Below are 22,806 nucleotides of genomic sequence, written 5' to 3'. Positions count from 1 at the left end.
GGTTGTGCATGTGCCCATTTTTTAAAGGTGGAGAGGACAGGCTCCTTGGACAAGCTGCTACTGCAGGCCTAGCTCCAACCAGGTTATTGAAAAAACAGTGTTTCAACAGTTAAACACCCTCCTAACTATAACCAACTGCTTCAGCATATTCCAGTCAGGCTTCCGTTCTCACCACAGTGCAGAGAGCTTTGTCAAGCTGTTCAATGACATCTGTATGAATGCAGACTGGGAGAACCAGAGTGTTGGTATTACTGGACCTCAGTGCAGCATTGGACACTGTTGATCGCTTCATTTTATCAGGGCACCAAAATAGGTCTGCTGTTCTAGTATAGCAGTGAACTAGTTTAAATCCTACTTGAAGGACAGGGAATTTTTTGCGTCAGTAGGGAGCTTTACCTCAGAGAAAACATGGATCACATGTGGCATTCCCCAAGGGTCCATCTTAGGGTCCCTTTAATTCCACATTTACATGCCCCCCCCCAACTCAGATCTTAATGAACCCATTAGAGCGTAAGGAGTCAAAGAAATCAACATGTTCTAAAATCTCTTCAGCTGTCTCAAAACAAAAATTAGTACAATTTTTTTGGACAGAATGGAGAGTTTTACAATGTTAGGACAATGCTTTAGTGAATCCAACTAGAAACCAGCAATCAACCTGGAAATCTGGCCCTTAGTGAGGAACTCAGATGTGAACCTTTGTCAGCCTTCTATCACATAAAGAACATCTCCAGGGTTAAAGCACTCATCTCTCAGCTGGACATTGAAAAACTAACTAATGTGTTCCTCTTTAGTTTAATTGTATATATTTCTGAGACAGATAAGACAAGATAATGAGACAGCTTCAGTTAGACCAGAATGCTGCTGCCTCACTAAAACAAGAGAGGTCACCTCAGTGCTAAAGGCCTTACACTGGCTCTCTATATCTCAGCTTATAGACTTCAAAATACTTCTGCTGGTCTATAAATCACTTGATTGCTTAGCTCCAAATTCCATTGCTGATTTGTTGTCAGTGGATCAACGACCCATACCTCTCAGGTCTTCTAGTTCCAGCCTACTCTATATACCCAGAACTAGTATCAAACATGGAAAAGCAGGTTTTAGTTTGTATTCTTCACTAAACTGGAATTAACTCCCACAAAATTGTAATAGTGCTAAATTCCTAAATTGCTTTAAACAGAGAGTAAAATCTTATTTGTTTAGAGGTGGCTTTTACTGTGCTATCTAAACACAATTGGTTACATTTTCAGTCCAACTTTCCTCATACATGTTTCGCATTTTTAAATTTATCAATCATTTTCATCTTTTTTATATAATCCTTCTTTTATTAATTTTATTTGCGTATAATTATTTGCATTGCATTCATGCCACTGTAATCAATGTTTTTGTTTCTTCTGATGGAAAATTGTCATTATATTTAAATGTACAATATAAATAAAGTTCTATTGCCTTAATAACAACAACTAAAAAATGTAATCTTTTCTTCTGTCAACTTACACCTCGTTTGAAATTTTAATTATTACTTTGATGTTATTTATATGAAAAGTTTGTTTATCTATTTTTCATATGTTATCACAGATCCTTCCCTCCATCATCTGTGAGACTTTATAAACATTACTGTTCCTAACAACCTCAATAACTTATTGCATTTATTCTGATTCTTGCACAGTTTCTGTCTCGGTCACTTAAATAACACGCTGCTGACATTTTGCAGATCTCTGGTGTTGCTGCTATTTCCCATGTCCACTACTTTTAAAAATGTTCACAGCTGTATAATGATGATTTATTCTGCAGGTGACTGCACAGTATTTATATTTGTAAAAACATTGTACAGTAATGTATTTTGTATATTTTTAACAATGCTACTTATTTTGTTATTTTTATACACGTTCGAGGTCCACATTTATGTGACCACTTTTGCTGTAATGCTGCTGTAACTCCACAATTTCCCCATTGTAGGACAATAAAGAGATTTTCTATTCTATTTTAAATACTGATATTTAATTACAATTAAGTAACCTAAATATCACAAAATAAGTGACCTAAAAATGACTAAATATATTTATATCACATATTTCTGTTAAATATGTGATATAAAGAAATCACTTTCCAGAGATCTGGGTAATTAGCTACTTTTGTACCGCAGTATGTGCCTTGAAAAGAAAAACACTCAAGACAAGACATTTGTTGAAAAAAAAAAAAACATTTGTCATGTTAAAAGATGAGGCAGGTATGGGGAGGTTTTCTTTTAAAAAGAAGAAATAATCCTAATCTGAAGACATTGAACGTAGTTGCAAATCTTTCCAGCTGTGGATGTTCTAAAGGCTGGATTAAAGCCTACAGGGCATGTCACGGATCCTTTAGCATGACAAATGTTTATGAAAGGAAAAAAAAACCTACGTTGGGTGACAAAAAAAAAAAAAAACCCTCCTAAATATACAAAGCAGAGCCTCTTCATACCAAGCAGGGAGCAATTTATATCTACCTAGAGGACATCTTGCTCACAATGTTACTCCCAGCTGCAAATTCATCATTTTTGGCAATTAAAAATAGCAACGAAACTCAGTCTAAAATTGGGAAATACATTAACACAATGATACCAAGCTAATCATTCATGATACAAAAGAATTGTTGGAAAATAAAACAAATAAAGATAAATGTAGCACACGAATAGAGGTTAGGAAACCAAAGAGAGTGAAATTCTGTGACAGGAAAGCGGATTTCCTAATAGCCTCACATTTTAATATTTAAAGTGGTTCTCAAAAGACGTCACACGGCTAGGAAAAAGCCAATGTACTTTTAATGCAGTATTTATCCAATTTAATTAAACTTAACAAACAATTATATTGGACTGTAAAACAAACAGAAATTATGGAGTAAACTGGTTTGAAGTGTGCAAAATGAAACTAATACTTGCAAAAAATACCTGTTGACTTATTTTGAAAGAGTCTACTTACATCCCAACCTTTGAGGCGACAATATTTTCCCACTCTGATTTATATGCGCATCCCTCCAGATTTCCTTATAAAATTCTGAAGATTTCCTCAGTAAGCCATTCTTTGTTTATTAAAATTTATGCTTGAAAAGTAAAACTCCAGTTTCTCCCCAGAAACATTCAAATTTTGGGTCAAATCATAATAAAGTTTTAAATTATAAGTTATTCATATTTTCATCTCTGCAACAAAAACAGCCCAAAAATGATTCTGACTTAAGAACAGGAACCCTGACCATGATTATTTTACCACCATGCTCCACCAGGAGCAATAGAGATATGTGTTTTTAGGATCATTTCCTGTGTCTGTGTCATCTAAACCTTTTAGAAATGTGGCAAAATATCTCCTTTTTTATCACAATATTGCACATTCTGCTTTAGGGATATTTTAATCAGGTCAAGATGTTTAAGTTGAGATAAAGGACTTCAATGGTTCACCCCTTCCTCCTTTGTCCAGACATGGTGAGAACAGGATGCCTTGTCACTTATAGAACGCCACCTAATTCCTGCAACTTTCTGTCTTACCGTCTTTATTTTCTTTAAAAGGAATGAAGGTTTGAAGCTATGGAGTTAAAGCTAAAAATCATAATAATAACATCTATGTTTACAATAGTTAGTAGATCAGCTTTACACACGTAAAGCTTTTACAGCCCAGTCAGCTTTCTAGCTGTTATCATCTAATCTTAAAATATATTTTTTTAGTTAATAAAGAGCGTTAAACATGGACATTTTTGAAAATGTTTAATTATGGTTTTAACTAGGTCTGAAACAATCTGATTAATCCTGATAAATCGATTATTGAAATAATTGACAACTAAAGCGACTCTAAAACGTGCATTTAGCTGATATAATTACTGCTCTAAATGGGTTCCACTTAGAGCAGTAATTATATTAAAATTGTAAAAAAAAACATATATACACATTTTTCATTTGAGATAAATGTTTTTGTCTGCCAATATGCTCCATCCAGAATTCCTCATGTGGAAAAGTTTTAGTTTTACCTGGTGTACTGTTGTAAATAGTCTTCTTTAAGAAACCTTTGGCTATTCGATTATTAGTCGATTAATCAAAAAAAAAATCGACCAATTTATCGATTTGCAAATAATCATTAGTTGCAGCCCTAGTTTTAACGTTTAACATTGTAAAAACCTTATATGTTAATAAGAGGTGTTTACTGCTGTGATCTATGATTACAACTTAAAAAGAAATGTATGCGTGTAGTTAACAGACTGCTGTCAATATGTCTGTAGACACTGTGGGAAATCTGGTTTTCAAGCAACTTAACTGCGATGCGAGAAAGGCGTTTTTGAAAATGTAATACATGCAGTGATCCTCAGTGTTTGCTGCTAAACAAGTGGTTGAGTGGTTTTTAGAGCTGTGACCCCTGCGGCTGCATCAGTGGGTAACCTAGCTGATCCTTTTGGGGCGCAATTAGAAAGAGTCCCTGCAGCAGGATTAGGAATATTTAGAAAATGGAGCCCTCCCAGAAGACTCCAGACCATTTAAGCAACATATTAATTAAGAGAAAACATTTTTTTTTTAGTAAAACCTTTTGTCAAACTTTCATTTTTAAAACTTTTTATTATAAATATTATTGCGTTTATCTTTATCTAATCCTGTGAGGATGACCATGTCCTGCCCCTTGAGAGGGTTCCTACTTTTATTCCTGAGTGTCAACAGGCATGATTTTTTAGCTACAGTTTGACACAAATAAAGCAACAGAAAGATAAGTCAACATGCTCTGCAGCCGCCTGAGTGATAAAACCACCATATAACAGGAAAATTACATTATTATAATTGCTTTTGACTCTGTTGAGGAAACGGGATTGTGTGTGTGCAAGAGAGCGTGGAAACATGCCACTCTTCCACACAGTCAGGAGAATGTCTGGCAGTGCTGCACAAGCTGTGCACTGCAGACAGAGAGGCGTCTGGATAAAATATGAGCCCATGTATCTCTTGCGTACACCCATGTGTCCACACACACACCTCTATGAGTGGGTAAGTGAGACGTAAGGGTCACCGGGAGAACACGATGACACTGGTGGCATTGCGTAGAGGTTAAAGTGAATCATAGGGAAAAATAGTGCATATTTCATTCACTATGGATACTCTATTAAGGGAAGAGAGAGAGACAGCATAAGTATGTAGGCATGCAAAGTAAACTTGAACTGTACTGGCTGGCAAGGTCAGTAATGGATACAGGCAGTTTGTCAAGGAAACTGCTTAAACCATGTTGAGTTGTCTTATTTTATTATTGGTTTTCCTCTGAAGAGAAATATAAAAATATTCTGTCTATTATTTTCTAAAGATCCCCAGTAAAATCATTGATCTCATAATCTATGTTTGTGGGCTATGTACTGGTAATAGGAAGCATTTGTTGCAGTAAATCGTTTGGAGCTGCTAAGAAAGTGTGAATGGATGAACCTATATATTTGTAAAGACATTAAGATACATTATTTGAAAAATAGTAGTATCTGACATAAACACATTTTATCATTTTCAAACTCTGAATGACTTAGTTTAGCTATTTGGTATTATGTAATCTAAGTGTCTGTCTGATGACATGATAATGCCATTTTAGACTCATGAGGCCCATAAATTGTCATAGCCTCAGGATTTGGTCCACAGGCCTTGAGTTTGACGCGTGAGTCTTCCATCTGGTGTTGAAGAGCAAAGTATTTTATACACAGCATCTTATAAGGCAAAAGCCATTGGTGAGTTTAAAACAGGGAAATTAATAGCATTTGCAATATAATCGCAATTTAGAAAAAATAAATTTTCAAATTGCAGAAGCATTTAATTTTAGTCATGTTACATTTGACATGAGCAAGACACTAAATTTCTCCCTCTAGACACTGAAAGGGGGTTTGCTGCCACACAGATGAGAAGAGAGAGTTGCAGCTAGCACACAGATCCATGCATTAGTGTAGAAGTAAGAACTTATCCGAACAATTGTTGTTGTAAAGGCTTGCAACAGAGGACTCTGGAAAAGCAAGCTTTCAAGGCCATGAAAAAAGCTAAACCCTTAAGTGAAACATCTACATTTTTGTGCTTACTGTAAATGAAAGTGCCAGTTTTTGTTAACGATAATCTCAATTTTGACTTTTGGCAAAATCGTTCAACGCTAGTGGAATTGTTTTAAGAAATCATTGGTGCTATTGAATTTAGCACTCGAATTCTCTAATTTCCTCCACCACTAATTGATGAAAACTTCATAATTGTAGCACTGCTTTAATATTGGGAGAGAAGGCTCGTCATAGGTGTGCGGGACTGATCAAAAAGTGAGCTGTTCAAGGGCTTTGAAAAATACTAAATCAGCTCAAGTCTCACAAGAAGGCCTAAAGCTGCATTCACAGCAGGATCCAAACCACCAGCCTACCTTTATGCTGACATGGAGGTTATAACCATTGTATTTCTGTGTTCTTAGAAAAATAGATCGAGTTCACCAGCTCTTAGAACTGAGGGCTAACATGCTAAAGTTCACAGCAAAATCAAATCTATTACATTTCCAGTGTTTGTGTTGCATGTTGAAAGTACAGTGCCAATTCGACAATAGTTTAGTCTAATTCGGTCCCTCCAAAGAGTTGGTGTTAATCTACAACGTTAAATCCAAGCAACTCTATTAAGTGTTAAATATAAAATCAATATTTAACAGAGTCTCTACCAGATTCCCAACCTCACTTTGTGGTGTAGGATGCAAAAGTTTCCCTGGCAACCAAAGAGTTGTTGGTCTGAATCCCAGCTTTGTGACCAAACACAAGTGTTAGATAAATGCAGTCTAATAAGTGTTGTATTGCAACTAATAAAAGTGATATACAACTCTGTCACAGTGTCATTTTCAACATTTTTATTTTACTTGATCTTTTGGGGATCAGTATTGACACTGTAAAAGTGTTGACTTTAACTCCTGGGAGTTAAATTAATGCTTCCAAAACTGCCATGTAATTGTAATTTTCCAATCTAATCCAACTTTATTTATATAGCACTAAAGCCACAGGACCAAACACCATTCATCATAGAAAACATAAAATCAACCAACCAACATTAGTCTTGAAATAGATTTAAGATGGTCAAGGAGGACGGCTCCGTGATATGCAGATGGAAGTCATTCCAAAATTTCAATAATGAGAAGGAAATTAGGTGACTTTTCTTAAAGATGTGTACCAAGGCTGTGCGATAAATTGATTATATCTAAATCAAATTAGCTGTTTAAAACAATTTAAACTTTTGAAAATTGGAAATTTTTCAACAACGCAGTCTGACATTAGTTTGTTTCTTTTGTTCCTAGATCTACGTTGAAAACAGATAAGCTCATTATGTAACGCTTCTAACTGAAAACATTTTGTGTGCTCTGTTTTAAAGTGTTTATATTGTCTGCGTCTACCAACCGTCTGACAAGAGTGTTTTAAAGCTTGGACTGAGTTGCACTTTGGATTCAAGTCAAATCTCAGAAGGGATGATTGAAATAAAAGCAAGTTTAGAAAAAAATATTTCTCCAGGAAGGAAAAAATTCAATTAACCAGATTTGGTATAAACAAATCAAGATTTTATTTTTAAGCGCTATCACAGAGCACTAGGCTATAGCTACCCTTACAGACCTGCTCAGGGCTCAGCGATACCAGGTTCCACATATTTCCACATCTTTGATACATGACCATCCCTGCCCTTAATTGCTGTTAAACTAACCTAGTATAAATATGTCTATGTTGTTTAATTGTTCTTGTGTTGTTTTTTTCTGACTCTTTCCAGGTGATTTACTCTCTGAACATGAGGAACGAGGAGCAGGAAGCAGCCCTGCAGACCTTAAGCCACGCCCACCACGATGAGCTGCACCGTATACTGATGGAGACGTGCCACGAAGGGGAGGGTTCGGTATTAAGGACACGCCTCCTTGAGCTTCAGGAGTCTTTGGATGAGCAGCAGCGAGTTGGAGCTCAGGTGTGTCATGCTGTCATTTTTATTCTCCCATCTTTTTTCCAAACTTCATAAGTGTGTGGTGGAATGACTTTCCCATGATTTGTCCAACAACAGTTACTTTTTGCTAAAATGGGTCTGCACATAGAACAGACTTCTAATGACTGTATGAAAGATTACCAGCTGCTCCTGTGGAAGAGTTTTTTTGTTTTTTTAACTGCTCCAGGAAGTAAAGTCTCTGATGGGCATTTGTCTGAACAACAGTCCTACATGGAGGTGAAAAAATAAATATATTTGCAATAAATCACACTTTGAAAAATTGTATTTTCCAAATGGCAAAGACAGTCTATTTTTTTATTTTTTTAGTCTTGTAACTTGTATTTAACCAGAGTAAGCAACACATTTCCTCGCTCCAGCCCTTTAGATGGCTTACATTTGGTTTGCCAGCATATAGAAGGGAAGAAAGACTTGCAACTAGCATGTAGATCCATGTATGTCTGCAGGAATTGAGCATTTTTCCATGCAACAATAGAGTCCCACAGCAAAGGGCTATGGACTAAAGAGTTTTCAAGGGCATGAACACAATGAGACACTTTATTCAAACACGTAACTGGTTATGATTAATGCAAAGGAAGATTAAAATAACAGTGTTATTGCAATTAAGGTGTAAAATAGTTGACTTGGTTTTTTTTTGCAACACACAATCCGACTCTTGTGAATCACTGCCGTTGTGGATCCACAGCAGGCACTGTGAGGATAGTTTGGGGAAGGCCTTGAGAGAGGTCCTCACAGGGAGTCTACTATTCTTCTAGTCTACTACTCTACATCTCTACTATCTTGGGCACTTTAAACTCTGGGTGCTTCTGACTGCACCAGTGGACCAGGTGATCCACTTTTTTACGCAGATTTTTGGCCAATGATGGTGCAAACTTCAGAGACTTCCCAGATGACTCTGCTGAGGTGCTGCAACCTGTGTAAAGAGAAAAGATGAGTGGAGGGAGAACACAACTCCAGGAGTCGCCAGTGCTGAAGGTGTTTTGCTTTACAGTTTCACCTGCTTCTGGTGGAGGACGTCTGGGTTGATGGTATAGATACAGTACTGAAGTCATTTATGGACAACATGTCATTAAACCGTCTGCATGGTTTATTTTCAAAATCACAAAAAAATGCTTTTAGGTACAGTACGTACACACACTCTGGTGAGCCACTGGACTTGCAGAATCCCATGTGTGATGAGAAACTAATAATGTACCTCACCCTGGCTGCAACATCATCATCATCATTATAAATGGTGGTGGCAGCATCATGCTGTGGGAAAGCTTTTCTTCAGCAGGGAAAATGAAGCTGGTCAAAGTTAGGACTGAAATTATTGGTTTAAATAAAGGAAAGTGTTTGAGCCTTTAGAAGACTGGAGAGGATAAAAGCACATGTGGGGGAGTGTTGGCCTAGTGGTTAGAGCAGTGCGCTTGTGCTGTTAAAAGGTTACAAGTACCCGGTTTGATCCCCAAAGTCTCCATTCTGGGTCCCTGAGCAAGACCCTTAACCCCACACTGCTCCCCGTTTCCACACAATGGCAGCCCACTGCTCCCCAAGGGGATGGGTCAAAATGCAGAGAGTGAATTTCCACAATGTGGGATAATAAATTGATTTACATGTGTTAAAGTAGTCATGAAAATGGATGGGACTCCATGACTCCATGCCCAGATTTAATTGCTTATTTTCATAGACACGGCTTATCCAGTTTTACTTGCTTTTAAGAAGAACGAGGAAAAGTCTCTAGATACTCAAAGCTGTAATCAAAGCTATCGATGGTTCTGTAAAATATTGACTTAAAATGTCTCCATACAAATGCACAACTTGTTCGATTTCTTAAAATAGAATTTCATTATAGAACACGTCCCTGACTTTGTCAGGCACTCCATTACCGCCCACTCTTATTAAGTCATTTGAACTTTTACTTAAACATAGAGTATAAACATTTAATGTTATTGATTCACTGTATTATCTGTAATTATCAATTAAGTTGTTTTGATTCCAATTGAGATAATTTTGTATAAAGTTACATTTCCCCCCAAACTATCTATTTTTCGAACATTTAGATTTCCAAGGAGGGAAGAAAAATGAGGCTCCAACCTGCCTGGTCTCAGCAGTGCCTCCTGATAATGATCTTCTGCCACATAATGAATACAGCGTGAATGTCACCACATTGCTCCTAATTGGCCTTCATGGCAACAGCCTGGCAGTTTCAAAGTGTTCACATGCTGCTTGATCCACAGTTTCTATAGTTCTTACATTGTAAACGTTTAAGATTAAGCTGTACCTCCTTTGTATCATGTTTTTTTTTTTCAGTTCTCTCAATGGAGAACTGTTTCCCCTTTAATGTTTCTATGTGAGATAATATCAGTTTGGTTTTACAAACGATGGTAGAGATGTGGAAAAATCCTCACACTAAATTCAACTTTTTCTTGTCGGCAAGTTTTTCATGCAGAAGAAAATTTAGAAAATTACTAGAAGAACCAGTTTGAGAAGGAGCAAAGCCAATACTTTATTTATTTCAGTCACACAATTTTAAGCAGAAGCTGAATCTAAAACTCCTAGAGCTGCTGATTTTTATTTGCTAAAATCTGGTATTTTAAAGAATTAATTTAGCTGTGCATTCAAACAAGGTTTCCAGGGCTTTAGAAAGGAAAGCAGACCCACATCATCACAGATCCTCCACCTTACTTAACAATGGGTTTCAGTCCCACCTGAACAAAGGAAACAGTTCCAGTTAAAGTCTCAGTGGATTTAAACCCATAGATAATATATACTGGTTGTCACCGAGACCTTCTGGGATTAGTTTTGTGATATTATTCGATTAAAGGTTGGACTTTTAAAAAAAGTTCAAGGTAAGATTATGCTTCCACCATGAAAGATACAAAGATATTTTTCAGGCTTTGATGCATTCTTGCTAGAAGCACCCAAAATGTGTGTGCAACATGCTCTTTACTCTTTCATCCTTTGACTCTCCAGGTTCAGGCAGACTTCGAGTTCTTCCGCATCCAGGCAGAGGAGAGGGAGCGTGAAACCGAGGCAGAGCTGAGGAAAGAGTTTCAGATGAAGCTCCGGGCTGCAGAGGAAGGACTCCTGGAGGCCAAGGCTGAGATCAGCGCCACCCAGGAGGAGAGCCTGAGGTTGAGCAAAGAGCTGGAGAAAGCCGGGGAGCAGATTGTGGAACTGACTGCTAAATATGAGGAGCTCCAAAGAGCAGCTGACGAGGAGAAAAGGAGAAAGCAAGAGGAGAGGGAAAGACAGGACGAGGAGAAAGAGAAACTGGAGGAGGAGAGGAGAACGGAGAAACATGATGACTTGGAAAGAATGAAAGCCCTTTTGGAGGAGCTGCAGGCCCTTAAGGAGGAGAAGGAGCGAGCAGAGGAGGAGAAGAGGCGAGCGGTCAAAGAGGAGCGGGAGCAGTGGGAGCAAAAAGTGTATGACCTCAATGAGGAGAAAGAGCAGATGAGAAAGACGATTGAGTCAGAATGGAGAGAGGAACGACAGAGGTGGGAGGAGAGGGAGGAGGAGGAGAAGAAGGGGATGCACAGCGCTCTGCGGGAGAGAGTGAAGCGGGCTGAAGCGGAGGTGGAAGGCCATCTGGAGAGGCTGGCTGAAAGCAAAAGGAACACAGTGAAGCTGCAGGAGAGGATACAGGTACACACAGAAACAGGAACTTTCCCTCAGTTATCCTGAACTAGACTGAGTGAAAAAGGAAAGTTTAAAATGGAGGACTTCCAACCCCCCTAATGCTAATCACTATGCCAACTGCTAATGAGTAGTTTGGGCAGGATAGATGTGCTGTAGCACCACCATTACCACCTCCCACACGAGCATTAAGAAGCCCAGGGAGAGCTGGCATGGAGCTGACATAAGCTCACAGCAGACCATTAAAGCCTCACTGCTGGGAAGGACACTTCCCTGACTCACCACATTTTATCCCTCATTTCCAATACCCACTCTGCATCTTTGTCATGTTTGCTTTCAAACTCCCTCTCTTTACTCATTTCTCTTTTTTCCTCCTCTTTTTCTCCTATCTTCTGTTTGTCTTCTGAAAACTGCTACTTTTCTTTCCCCCATCTTCACTTGCTCTTCTGAACTCTCCCTCCAGGATCTGGAGGAGGAGTTGGAGCTCGATCGGAAGCGGGTGTCGGAGGCGGAGGCAGTGGTTAAACGGGCGGAGGAGGAGCTGGCCGTCGCTAAGGAGAGGCTGCTGCTGCAGGAAGACGAGCTGCAGAGCAGAGCAGGTAGTCGTTCAGTTTGCTTGTCTAAAAGGGGCGGAGCTAATGGTGGGCTGTGGAGTAGAGATCAAGGTTTCTGGGGTTGATATCCATTTGCTGTTTTCTTCATGTCTCTTTGGAGACCATTTTTCTAGTTGAAGATCTCATTTTTCCAGGGTCTACACACCTCATACATGTTGACTTATGCCTGCAAGTGGAGGCCAAGACCTACCAGAGCAAACTTAAGAAACTATTAGTAAAAATAGGCTTTTTAAAATTTGTTTGAATTAATTAGGATGCATTAACAACCTAAAAACACCAAATTTTACAATTATTGGTGTTTTTAGGTTGTTAATGCATCCAAGGCCATTATTGACTACATCCCTTAAGCTGAAAGTGGGATTTTTGATACCATCTAAATAAGCACTAGATCTCTTGTAAAGTGATACTATACAGTTAGTTAAGTATTAAATATAAGGAACCTAAAGAACATGTAACTGCATCTAAACTCAATAAATTTTCACTCTTCCTGCAGATACTGTCATAATGTGGCTAACACAATAAAGGCATCCATCATTCACTCTGCAATAACAAGGACAGCCTCCTAGATGTTGAGGTTCTCTGTTAGTATAACTCCTTCTAGTATTGGTATCAAATAATATATCATGAAAAGGTCCAAATTGCACTACTTAGTTACTTTCTTTTTCACTTTTTTTTTTTTTTTTTTAAAAAAGCCTCTCCGTAACATATTTGATTTTTGTATGTTGCTTTGATTTTTTTACTATCTACACTGATTCCTAACTCAAAGTAATACCTGTAAAGCTCTCGTAGAGTGCAGACCTCTGCCAAGCTGCAAATTCTGACTTACACCTGTAGCTAAAACGCACATGATTTGGATCATCACCAAATTTTAATGAATTGTTCCTTAGCATCAGGTGCACTTTTGGTAACAGTTTCCTTAAATTCATAAGTTTATAAATTATGCACAGTGTTTGTCTGAAGCCTGTTCTGCTCTAACCATCTTTATTCACTCGGCTTTCTTGTTTGATCAGTAGACCGAGACCTCGATTAAGGCACGGCTCACCTTTCCTGCATTTTTGTCTTCAGTATAATAGTTCTGGACTATTTGAGTCCGATGCTGAAGCTGCCAATATTGACTGCACCAAATTATGTTAGTCATTTAAAAAAATTCCTGCATCGGGATTATGATGTGGATTTTCACCAAAATGTAATAGATGGTTCCTTGGATTGAGCTGCACTTTTGGTACAAATTTCATTAAAATTAGTCCATAACTTTTCAAGCTATCCTGTTCAAAGACAGACCTCTTGCAGAGGTAATAAAGTATGTGGAAATCCATTACTCTTTGAGGAAAAAAATATTCAACAAGTAATTCATACATTCTCATAACTCAGATCTACTAGGCTGTAATGCTTTTGTTTTTCTGAAATATGATTTATTTGGGATGTTTTTTTTTTTATTTAGTAGAAGGTGCTCCACCTAGTGCTCCAAATTCTCGCCATCTTCCTGGAAGCTGAACAGTTCACCTTGCCTCTTTAATTGAATTCATTTGCCATGATTCTGAGCATACTGTTGTTTAACTGTGTGTTTTTTTGCGTGTCTGTTAGAGGAGCTGCTGAACCGTGGGAGCTGTGAGGTGTGTGTGTGTGCTGAGCTGGAGGAGCTGAGAAGCCAGGTGAACCGCCTGCAGAGCCGGAACAGAGAGCTGGAGCTGCAGAGCAGTGGTAGAAACAGTGACCACGCCCGTCAGATTCGCCAGGTGATACACTTATAAACAAACGGCATGTTTGGTGGCTCTACATAACGCAGTCTGTGCTCTCCTGGCACTTTTCAAAACTTTCTTGGAACGTTACAGAACTTACAAGGTGCCCTCCTTAAAGCTATGCTTTTTTTCAGATACTTACCAGTTGCTTTTCACTTACCAATTTTTTGCCAAGAAACTTGCTGATTATTGGCAAGTAACTTTTATGTTCCAGGAATAAACATAACAGTTACTTGCCCATAGATTTACAGATTATTTTTTCCAGTCAATTCACAGACTTTTTCCACGAATTAACTCGTTCCTTTTACACATTTTTCCGGTTACTTTTCCAGAATGACCACAATCCTATGGAACAGTGATAAAGTACCAGGTAAATTAACCTAAAGAAAAATACCAGATTTTTTTTTCTCCCAAAAAATTAACAACTACAATTTGTTTAATTTTCACCAATTTCTGACTTCCTAGATTTGTTTAATTTATGGTAACCACATCAATTTAAGGGGAATTTTAATGGAAGTGATCAGTAAGTTCCTAGAAAGTAATCCCTTTATTTGAAGGCAAAGCCTGGTAAGGTCTTGGAACTATCAGGTACTTAACAGAATTTAACAGATACTACATTAACAGTTAAATTTCATTACCTGGTATAGTTTGGGAGAACACCTTTTTGACTATAGAACGTTCTCTAGAAAACAGCCTCTTAACTTGTGAAAAGTGCAAGCTGTGTTATGTAGCAGCTCCTAACATTGGAATACATCCATCACATGCTGATATGATAAAACTGTTACAGCATGCTGAAGCCCTGTCCAGTTTGCGCTCAGAGATGGTGAGAGCCCAGACTGAGGAGCTGCGTCGTATCCAGAAGCACGCAGACGATGAAAGGGAAAAACTGCTGAAGGAGATGGAAAAGGAGAGGACAAGCCTGCAGAAGGAGCGTCAGCAAGAAAAAGACCAGTTTGAGAAGGAGCGAAGCAAAATCCGCAGAGAAAGAGACGAGGAAAAGGAGGCGCTCCAAAAACAAGTGGAGGAGATCACAGAACGGCTGAGGAGAGAGAAAGATGAAGAGGTGGACAGACTGCGTAAAGAACTAGACGTGGAGAGGGTTCGTGTCCGTTCTCAGCTGGACAAGACCATCGAGCAGGTTGAGGTGGAGAGAGTCAACCTGCAGCAGAAGCTGGAGGAAGAGAAGAAGAGACTGGCGGAGAAGGCTGAGGAAGACAGGAAGCGGCTGAAGGAGCAGGTGCGGAAAGCGATAGAGGAGGTGATGAGGAGGCATGCAGCGGAACTGAACAACGTCCAGGAAGCTCTGAGCTCAGAGAGGAGAACCAACCAAGAGGTCAGCACCTACTTTCACGCACACAGGAAAAGGCTTATTTCTAGTAATTCATCATTATGTAACATCTTGTCTTCTTCTAACTTCAAACGTTGATGCGTTCGTTTAATCTTTGTGTGACAGAGCAGGAAAAATGAATCCTTCAGAAAGGCACGGTACCTCCTACAGAGTTTCAGAATAAATCAGGTTAAAAGTCATAAAACGACACCTGAGTCTTTTAGTAATCCTGACTGTTATGTTCTTGACATCCACTGTGCTAAGCTGAGAATGAGGGCATGATTTTTCTATGCAGTTTAATCCAAACTTTAAAAATAGTCTGCAGTTCGGCTAGATATTCAAGGCTGTTTTTGTTTTTTTTAGCTCCAGCCTGATCGGGTTTGGTACGTTAATATTTTGGATGAAGGAGCAAAATGCTACGAGCACTAATGTCTCCTTTCATCCTATGGTGCAGCTGTCTGCACTCTGAGGAACAGCACTGCCTTAAGAAGGTGAAGAGGCAGTTTAAACTTTGATTTACAGATACATTTTTTATTTTGATGGTATATGTATTTATTTTCCGAAATGTGTGCAAAATTTGTGCAAAAGAGCTTCCTTTTTTTAACTCACATGATGGCTCTTTAATTTCCTCCTATAATTTAGAAGGTTAGATAAATGATTGTGGTATGAAAGACAGTTTACATCATGAAACAATTTAGAACAGTATCAAATTTTGATTTTCAGACGTCTTTACAAATATAAATCAGTAAAGTCATGGCAATCATTTGCATTCAGACCCTGAAATAATTGTTCAAACAACTTTCATTGCAGTAAAAGTTATTTGGGGTGTTTCCCTACCAGCTTCGCGACTCTAGAGATATGGTTTTATCTTCAGCCAATTTTCTATGCAAAAAAAATTAAGACCCCCCACCCCCTTCTTGATATGTAAAAATTTTTTGCATCCTCTCATTTTTTACTACAGCTATCCTGCATTAAGCTGAATCCATCATCCTATTAGCTTTCAACAGCTTTCTCCCCACATCATGATGCTGCCACCACCTTCACTGAACTTTATTTTACTTGATCTTTATGATGCTGTTTGTTCACTGGCTATTTACCAGTAATATGGCGACAAATAAAGATAGAAAGTTTTGCCATTTTTAAAGATCAGTTCAGTTAAGTTTATTTATATAGAGCCAATTCACAACATGTGTCATTGCAAGGGACTTTACAGAGGCAATACTGTCAGATTGGTTAAATGTTTTTATCATCTGATTGCGTCACAATCATATTGCATTGGTTCACGTTGGTAAACTAAGTGTTAAATATGTGGAAAATAATTTAGGTCATTTTAGAAAACAAAGTAGTTTCTTTAACTTTATCAATTTAGTGGCCCGTACTTATATTATTGTGAAATTAAAGCCCTTAACCTCAAAATTTGCAACAGTTTGTTGCTTTAATGTTTTGATTTCTCCCAACTTTTTTCATTTCTTTATTTTTAGCGCAGCAGATTAAATCTGTGAAATCCCAGTGACATGGAGTAATATCTTTAGGTCTTAACATGAACAACTGTCGCTGTGAGTGTTGTAGCAGTGGTTTTGATGGTGGCCAAATATTCTTGAAGGTTTGTGCTCGTTTGGAGGAGGAGAGACAAGCTGCTGAAGAGCTACGCAAAAGCCTGGAGAGAGAAAAAGATGAGCTGAGGACAAAGCTGAAGGATACCAACGCGGAGGTGAGACGTCACTAACCAGCAGTGAAAGTGTAAGAACATGCAGCACCTGACAGAGATTTCCTGCTTGTGCTACAGATTCACAGGTTGGAGGCTGCGATCCAACAGAACGGCGAGAAGGAAAAAGTGGCAGGTGAAGCTGCAGCGTCTTGCGGTCCTCGGTGCTCCCGGCTGGAGGAGGAGCTCGGTCAGGCTCGCAGTCGGCTGGCTCGAGCTCAAGAGGAGGCAGAGAGGCAACGTGACAGGCAGCAGAGAGAGATAGCCTCCCTGAGGGCTGACAAGCACAGGCTGGAGGAGAAGGCCCTGGAACAGAGCCGGATGAACACAGAGAGGAGCCTTCTGGAGCAGAGCCAGCGGCACATGGAGGACCGCATCAGGTAGTGACCCAAAAGTAAACCTGCCATCTCCAAGACCTCACTGTCCTTTAAAGCCCAACCCACAACCTCAATGAGGTTTAAATGTGTGCTGTAGGAGTATAAGAGAAGCGCTGCAGTAATAAATATAAGCTGGTCAATAAGTGCTGTTGCTACATAAGTGAAGAATAAATCAATATTATATTTTAAATGAACATTCCCTGAGCTGTGACACAGATGGCTTCTGCATCTTTAGCATCTTATTCCTCATTGTTTTTTGATTAACTGTGTTTAACAGCCTTTCTTCTCCGCTGCTGTCCCCCTTTGTCAAATATTCCAGGTAGATTCTGGCAAACCTCTCACCAAAGCATAGGAGTGTGACGATGTCCTCCACAGAATCCATTATTTGAATTAACATTAATTTGTTGTCTCCTGACAAATGTACAATTTTCAGGGGAAAATTATGCACGGTAGGAAAATGGTAGAAAAGGATCAAAGTAAGCTTGTCAAGTAGTGATTTGATGATATTGGAGGGATATAGTAATTTGGGATGTGTGTAATATACAATATACCTCAGTCTAGCATAGCGGCCCCTGAGGTGTAAAGTCATTCAATCCAGTTACTAAATAAAAATGATATTTTCTTAGAGATGATAAAAATAACTATGTACATATTTAAAGTCATAAACTGAATGTTATTGCTGCTTGTGTGTGTTTTATGATAGCAGTGATTAGGTGATTAAGTAGTAATAATGTTAAACTGATATTTGTAATCTAGATAATTTTTGTCACAAGCCTGTGGAAAGAAATTCTCCTCAAAGTAATCTGTTTTTTCTTTTTCTTTTTTTTTAAACTTTTGGAATAATTGAATGCCTCATTTAAATCGATCTCCATATCAGACAAAGATAAGCTGAATAAACACAAAAAGCAAACCATGGTGATGGCAGCATGAGGCTGTGGGTAGGCTCTTCTTCAGTAGGGAGTATAACCTTTTTAAGAGTTGTTGGAAAAATCCTATCAAATAAAACGCAAATAAAATAAAGGGAAATGTGTTTTTGTTACTTGTGGAAATTTGAAAAAAGTTCCCTTTTTTCCATTACCTATAAATCTGCCTCGTTCTGATTGGCTCACACAGGGCAGAGTGCGAAGATCGTCTCAGAGCAGAGTTTAGGATAGAGATGAACGCAGCGGTTGCTGAGAGTGAGCAGAGGTGGCAGGGCAGAGAGCAGGAGCTGCAGACCCAGGTAACTGAGCTGCAGGATCAGCTGGCAGAGCTGCAAGCAAAGGTAAGCCCACTTTCCCCCATAATTATTATTACTAAGCTATAAGTTACATGGAATTTGATTTGCACATATGTACACTTTTGTTAAACTTATCTTAAAGGTACAGTGGAGGATGTTCTTTTTCCGGGTGGATCATCTAAATAAGTGGTCCTCCTAATTGTCAATCATTCTAGTGATATGTTTACGTAAGGCCATCCTATGTGCTCATCCCCATTTTCTCTTACCGGTGGTGAGTCTGACAGTGGAACAAATTCAAATCAGCTTTTGGAAAGTAAGCTTGTATGAGCAATGCAAACAGCAACTTTTAAACAGAGCGTGCACCAGGAGAAATGGGCTTGTGCACGCTCTCGTAGGCATTTAATGGGCATTCCCTCTCAGGAGCGGGTACAGGGTTGTGCATGTACAATTGTTCTCTAAAGTGGAGACGGCAGGTATTTTAAAAATTCGCGAAAATCCTCCACTATACCTTTAACTGTTACCAAAATTCTACCTTTTTTGCAAGCAGATTTGTGTTTCCTTTGGATCAACCATGTCAGTCTATTCTAGAGCAATAGGTCACATTTTTGCTACAAATTCCTCTCAGGCAGCAGGCTGAGAGCCTTAAAATAGTTCACCTTGTGCTCTGTTACAGATGCAGGCGGAGAAAAAGACGGCGGGACAGGGAGATGACAGCCATGCCAACCCTGAAATTGACAAGCTGAGGAAGGAGGTCCAAGACACCAAGGAGATAAACAAGAAACTGAGGGAGCTGCTGCAGGTTTGCAGGAGCACACAGACAAACAGAGTGTGCATGCACACTAAGACGTCCTACTGTAGGTGCACACCGCTTCATAGATTTTCTCTGTGATGAATAATTTAGCGGCTTTGATGCAAGTGTTGCAGTGGAAAGCAAGATGAATAGAGCAAGTTGGTCTTGCAGACTGGAAGAATGCTGCCATTGTAAGATAAAAAGACAAATATGTGTGTTATTGTCAAAGGAGCCTCAGAGCCAGTCCTTGGCAGAGGAGAGACACAGTCACGCCATGGCGCTGCAGGCACTGGAGAGGCAGGCGAAGGAAGATCTTCTGTCTGAGATCAACCGGCTTCAGACGATGCACCACCTGGAGCTCGGTAACCTTGGCTGAAATTTTGCACAAACGAGCTAAGCAAACGAGTTTACACAGCAAGAATCAGCGCAGCAGCAGCAGGATGAAGGGGTGTGGTTGAAAGTTGGTGAAAAATTCTTCTTTTTTCTGTCTCTGTTTTTGTTCTTGCATAAAATCAGACAAGCAGCGGGCAGAGCTAAACCAGCAGCACACCGAATGGAGCCGACAGATGACCCAGAGACATATGCAGCAGATAGAGGACCTACAGGCCCAACTACAAGCACACACGCAGATGATGGCTCTCCAACAGGTGTCGCATGCAGCGGCAAATATTAACCCCACCGTGTGCGCAGACACGCACGCTCTCTTTATCCATGATTCAGTGGCTGCGCCCTGCCGATTTAATCTCCCTCTGTGTGCACACTGAGCCAAATCACAGCAGCTCACACCTGATGTCATTATCTTTTTGTTTTTCCACATCAATAAAACCCTCCAGGGCTGTGGGATTGAGCCATCACAGCACGTTGCTCAGTGCAGCAGAACTGACTGTATTAAAAACAGAAATCTGAATCTGATGCGAACACTGAAAGTTTATTTTACCTCTTCTTTTTTTCTGCTTTGTCTCTGAATGTGTGAAGGACCTGAAGCAGCAAAACCAGTACCAAGTCTTTGAGCGACAGCTGGACGAGAGTCGCTGTGCCATGCTTGAGCTTCAGAGAGAAAACACGGCGCTGAAAAAGCAACTGCAGGAACGGTACGATGATCAAAATGACTTTTGTAGAACAATCGGCCTCATGCAATATTTTCGTATTTCGGTGATATATTTCTAATAATTTTTCTCCTACCTTTGGGTCTCAAAACTTAGAGTTAGGCAAACTTTATTGTCATTTTGTGTACACAGAGTGTATATAAAACAAACAATGTTGCTTCCAGCTTAAAATGAGCGTTACCATTATAAATTTCACCCCTTTGCTGCTGTGGTCCCTCATAAACTAATCCCCGCTTAAACTAATTCACGTTCTGACAGATTAAATCAAACTTCATTTTTATTCAGTTTTATTGGGATTTAATGTAGCAGACAACATAGAAATGTGCTAAACTGTGAAGTAAAAGGAAACTAATGCATTTTAGAATGACGTAACTCAGGAAACTGATATGAAATCTAAAAGAAGACATAAATATGCTTTGATCAAAATCTGTTTAATTTCAGCTGCATGTTGAGGAACACCGTGCTGCTGGAAGGTTAACCTCCCCCTTAGTCTCAGGTTTTCCACAGAATTTATCTGGAATAAGAACTTAGTTGAGATCCACCTACTTTCCAATCACCACAGCATAATGCTTACAATACTGTACCATGTTTGAACATGGTGGCGGTCAGTTTTCTACCTCTCATAGGAACTGCTTTTCTGCATGACCTACAGGAGTTATGGCCAACTGGAAACGGCTTTTCCATCTTAAAACTATATGGAGGGAATGACTGCTAGTGTTCATATAAACAGATTCTCCTCCCTGAGGTTTAAATCTCAGCAGCTTCTCCAGGGTAACTGTGGGCCTCTTGGCTGCTTCTCTGACCCGGCTAGTCAGTTTAGGTGGACAGCTTGATTTTGGCAGTTTTCATTTTTGCAGATTCTCAAAAAAAGGGATTTTTTTTTTACAACCTAACATCCACACTAGTTGAATATTTTTACTTTTTAGGTGACGTTTGAAAGCAACAAACAAATTTAATTCTTATTCTGGATATCATCTTCGTAGGTCTGTTAAGAAGAATTCAGAGGTTGAAGAAAAAGAAGAGGAGATCACAGATGTGGGGAAGAACAGAGACGCTCAGCTGGAGGATGAAGCACAACGTCTGAAGGAGGAGGTGGAGAAACTGAGGGTAGAAATGGAGAAACTGGAGGAGTCCCAAAAACACTGGGAGGATAAGAAAGAGGATGACCTGAAAGAAGAAGAGGTGGATGAGGAAAAGAAGAAAGAGAGAGAGGAGGAGAAGAGAAGAGAGGAGGTGGAGGAGATCAGGAGGGAGCACAAGAGGGAGATGCAGAGTTTGGTTTCTGAGTACAGCAGCGCACAGAACCACCTGCAGGCTCGCATAGTGGCATTGGAGAATGAGTGAGTAGAGAAAAAGAGCTTTTTGAAATGAGAACATTTTGTTCGGGAGGGGGAGAAAAGATTTTTTTTCTTCATTGTTTACCTGCAGACTGCGAGAGCGGGAGGAGCGCTGCAGGAGGAGGGAGCCTCGATGTGATGATCTGTCACTTGGGAGACTCCAGGAGAGGCTGATGGAGAGAGATCAGCTCATTAAAAGATTAGTGGTGAGAAGATAAACATGAACACAACCACCTTTGCTCCATTACAAGGCTTCTTTATATACTATCCTGTTTTTTATCTGTATCAGTTTAAGTCCAGAAATATGCACATAAATAGATCTTAATGTAGACCAGCCATGAATAGAATTCCAGTCTAAAATTATTTCTCCCACAATTCAGAGATTGTACAAACTTATCAGAGGAGCAAGTTTTCTGCAGGAAAGAAAATACCAGTTGTACAATATCACCAAAAAGTGATTAAATCAGAAGTTATTCCATAAAGCTGAGAATAGCCTTAATTATTTTGCTTGATTTTTATTTTATAAATATTAGACATTGGCAATAACAGCTGCAAAAAATAGAAATAGTCTTATGAATTATTTAAGAGTTATCCTTATGCTAAATGAACCATTAATGAAGTTCTGCAGACTGCAAGACTTTTTAGAAAATAAATTCAAATCATGTTTATTATTTCTGTAGACAGGGATTGCTTTGCTTTTCAATTAGGAAAGTGTTTCTTTAACCAAGACAGAAACAAATATACCCTCTGATCTACTTCTATTTCTATTCATTCTTTCCACTCTATATTAAAGCTACAGTTTGTGTTCTTTAGGAGCAAACCCAGTGTGCTCTACGGAAGAGGATTAGGGCCACTGGAAAAAAAAAAAAAAAGTTAACTGATTTTTTAAAAATATTTTCAGTTTAGTATGGGAAAAAAGTCAGAATTCTGACTTTAATGTCAGAATTCTGACTTTTTTCTCAGAATTCTGACTTTAATCTCAGAATTCTGACTTTAATCTCAGAATTCTGA

General features: G+C 39.1%; 1 protein-coding gene across 2 annotated transcripts in view; it reads left to right on the top strand.

Moving 5' to 3' along the window:
• The window catches only part of LOC107094199 (trichohyalin-like), a 38,940-nt gene that overhangs the window by 5,828 nt on the left and 10,306 nt on the right, over positions 1-22,806 (top strand). For both annotated transcript variants that reach the window (XM_015389686.1, XM_015389685.1), the window contains exons 2-15: positions 7,739-7,927; positions 10,916-11,590; positions 12,045-12,180; positions 13,780-13,931; positions 14,722-15,267; positions 16,865-16,972; positions 17,048-17,346; positions 18,457-18,607; positions 19,236-19,361; positions 19,582-19,714; positions 19,869-19,999; positions 20,328-20,443; positions 21,442-21,798; positions 21,887-22,001. In XM_015389686.1, the coding sequence (XP_015245172.1) occupies positions 7,739-7,927; positions 10,916-11,590; positions 12,045-12,180; positions 13,780-13,931; positions 14,722-15,267; positions 16,865-16,972; positions 17,048-17,346; positions 18,457-18,607; positions 19,236-19,361; positions 19,582-19,714; positions 19,869-19,999; positions 20,328-20,443; positions 21,442-21,798; positions 21,887-22,001 (3,234 nt within the window). The remainder of the gene's footprint in view (positions 1-7,738; positions 7,928-10,915; positions 11,591-12,044; positions 12,181-13,779; positions 13,932-14,721; positions 15,268-16,864; positions 16,973-17,047; positions 17,347-18,456; positions 18,608-19,235; positions 19,362-19,581; positions 19,715-19,868; positions 20,000-20,327; positions 20,444-21,441; positions 21,799-21,886; positions 22,002-22,806) is intronic.

This window comes from Cyprinodon variegatus, unplaced genomic scaffold (assembly GCF_000732505.1).
Source record: "Cyprinodon variegatus isolate N-32 unplaced genomic scaffold, C_variegatus-1.0 Scaffold469, whole genome shotgun sequence".
NCBI lineage: Eukaryota > Metazoa > Chordata > Actinopteri > Cyprinodontiformes > Cyprinodontidae > Cyprinodon > Cyprinodon variegatus.
The sequence above is the reverse complement of the archived record's forward strand: the minus strand, read 5'-3'. Positions and strand labels throughout refer to the sequence as shown.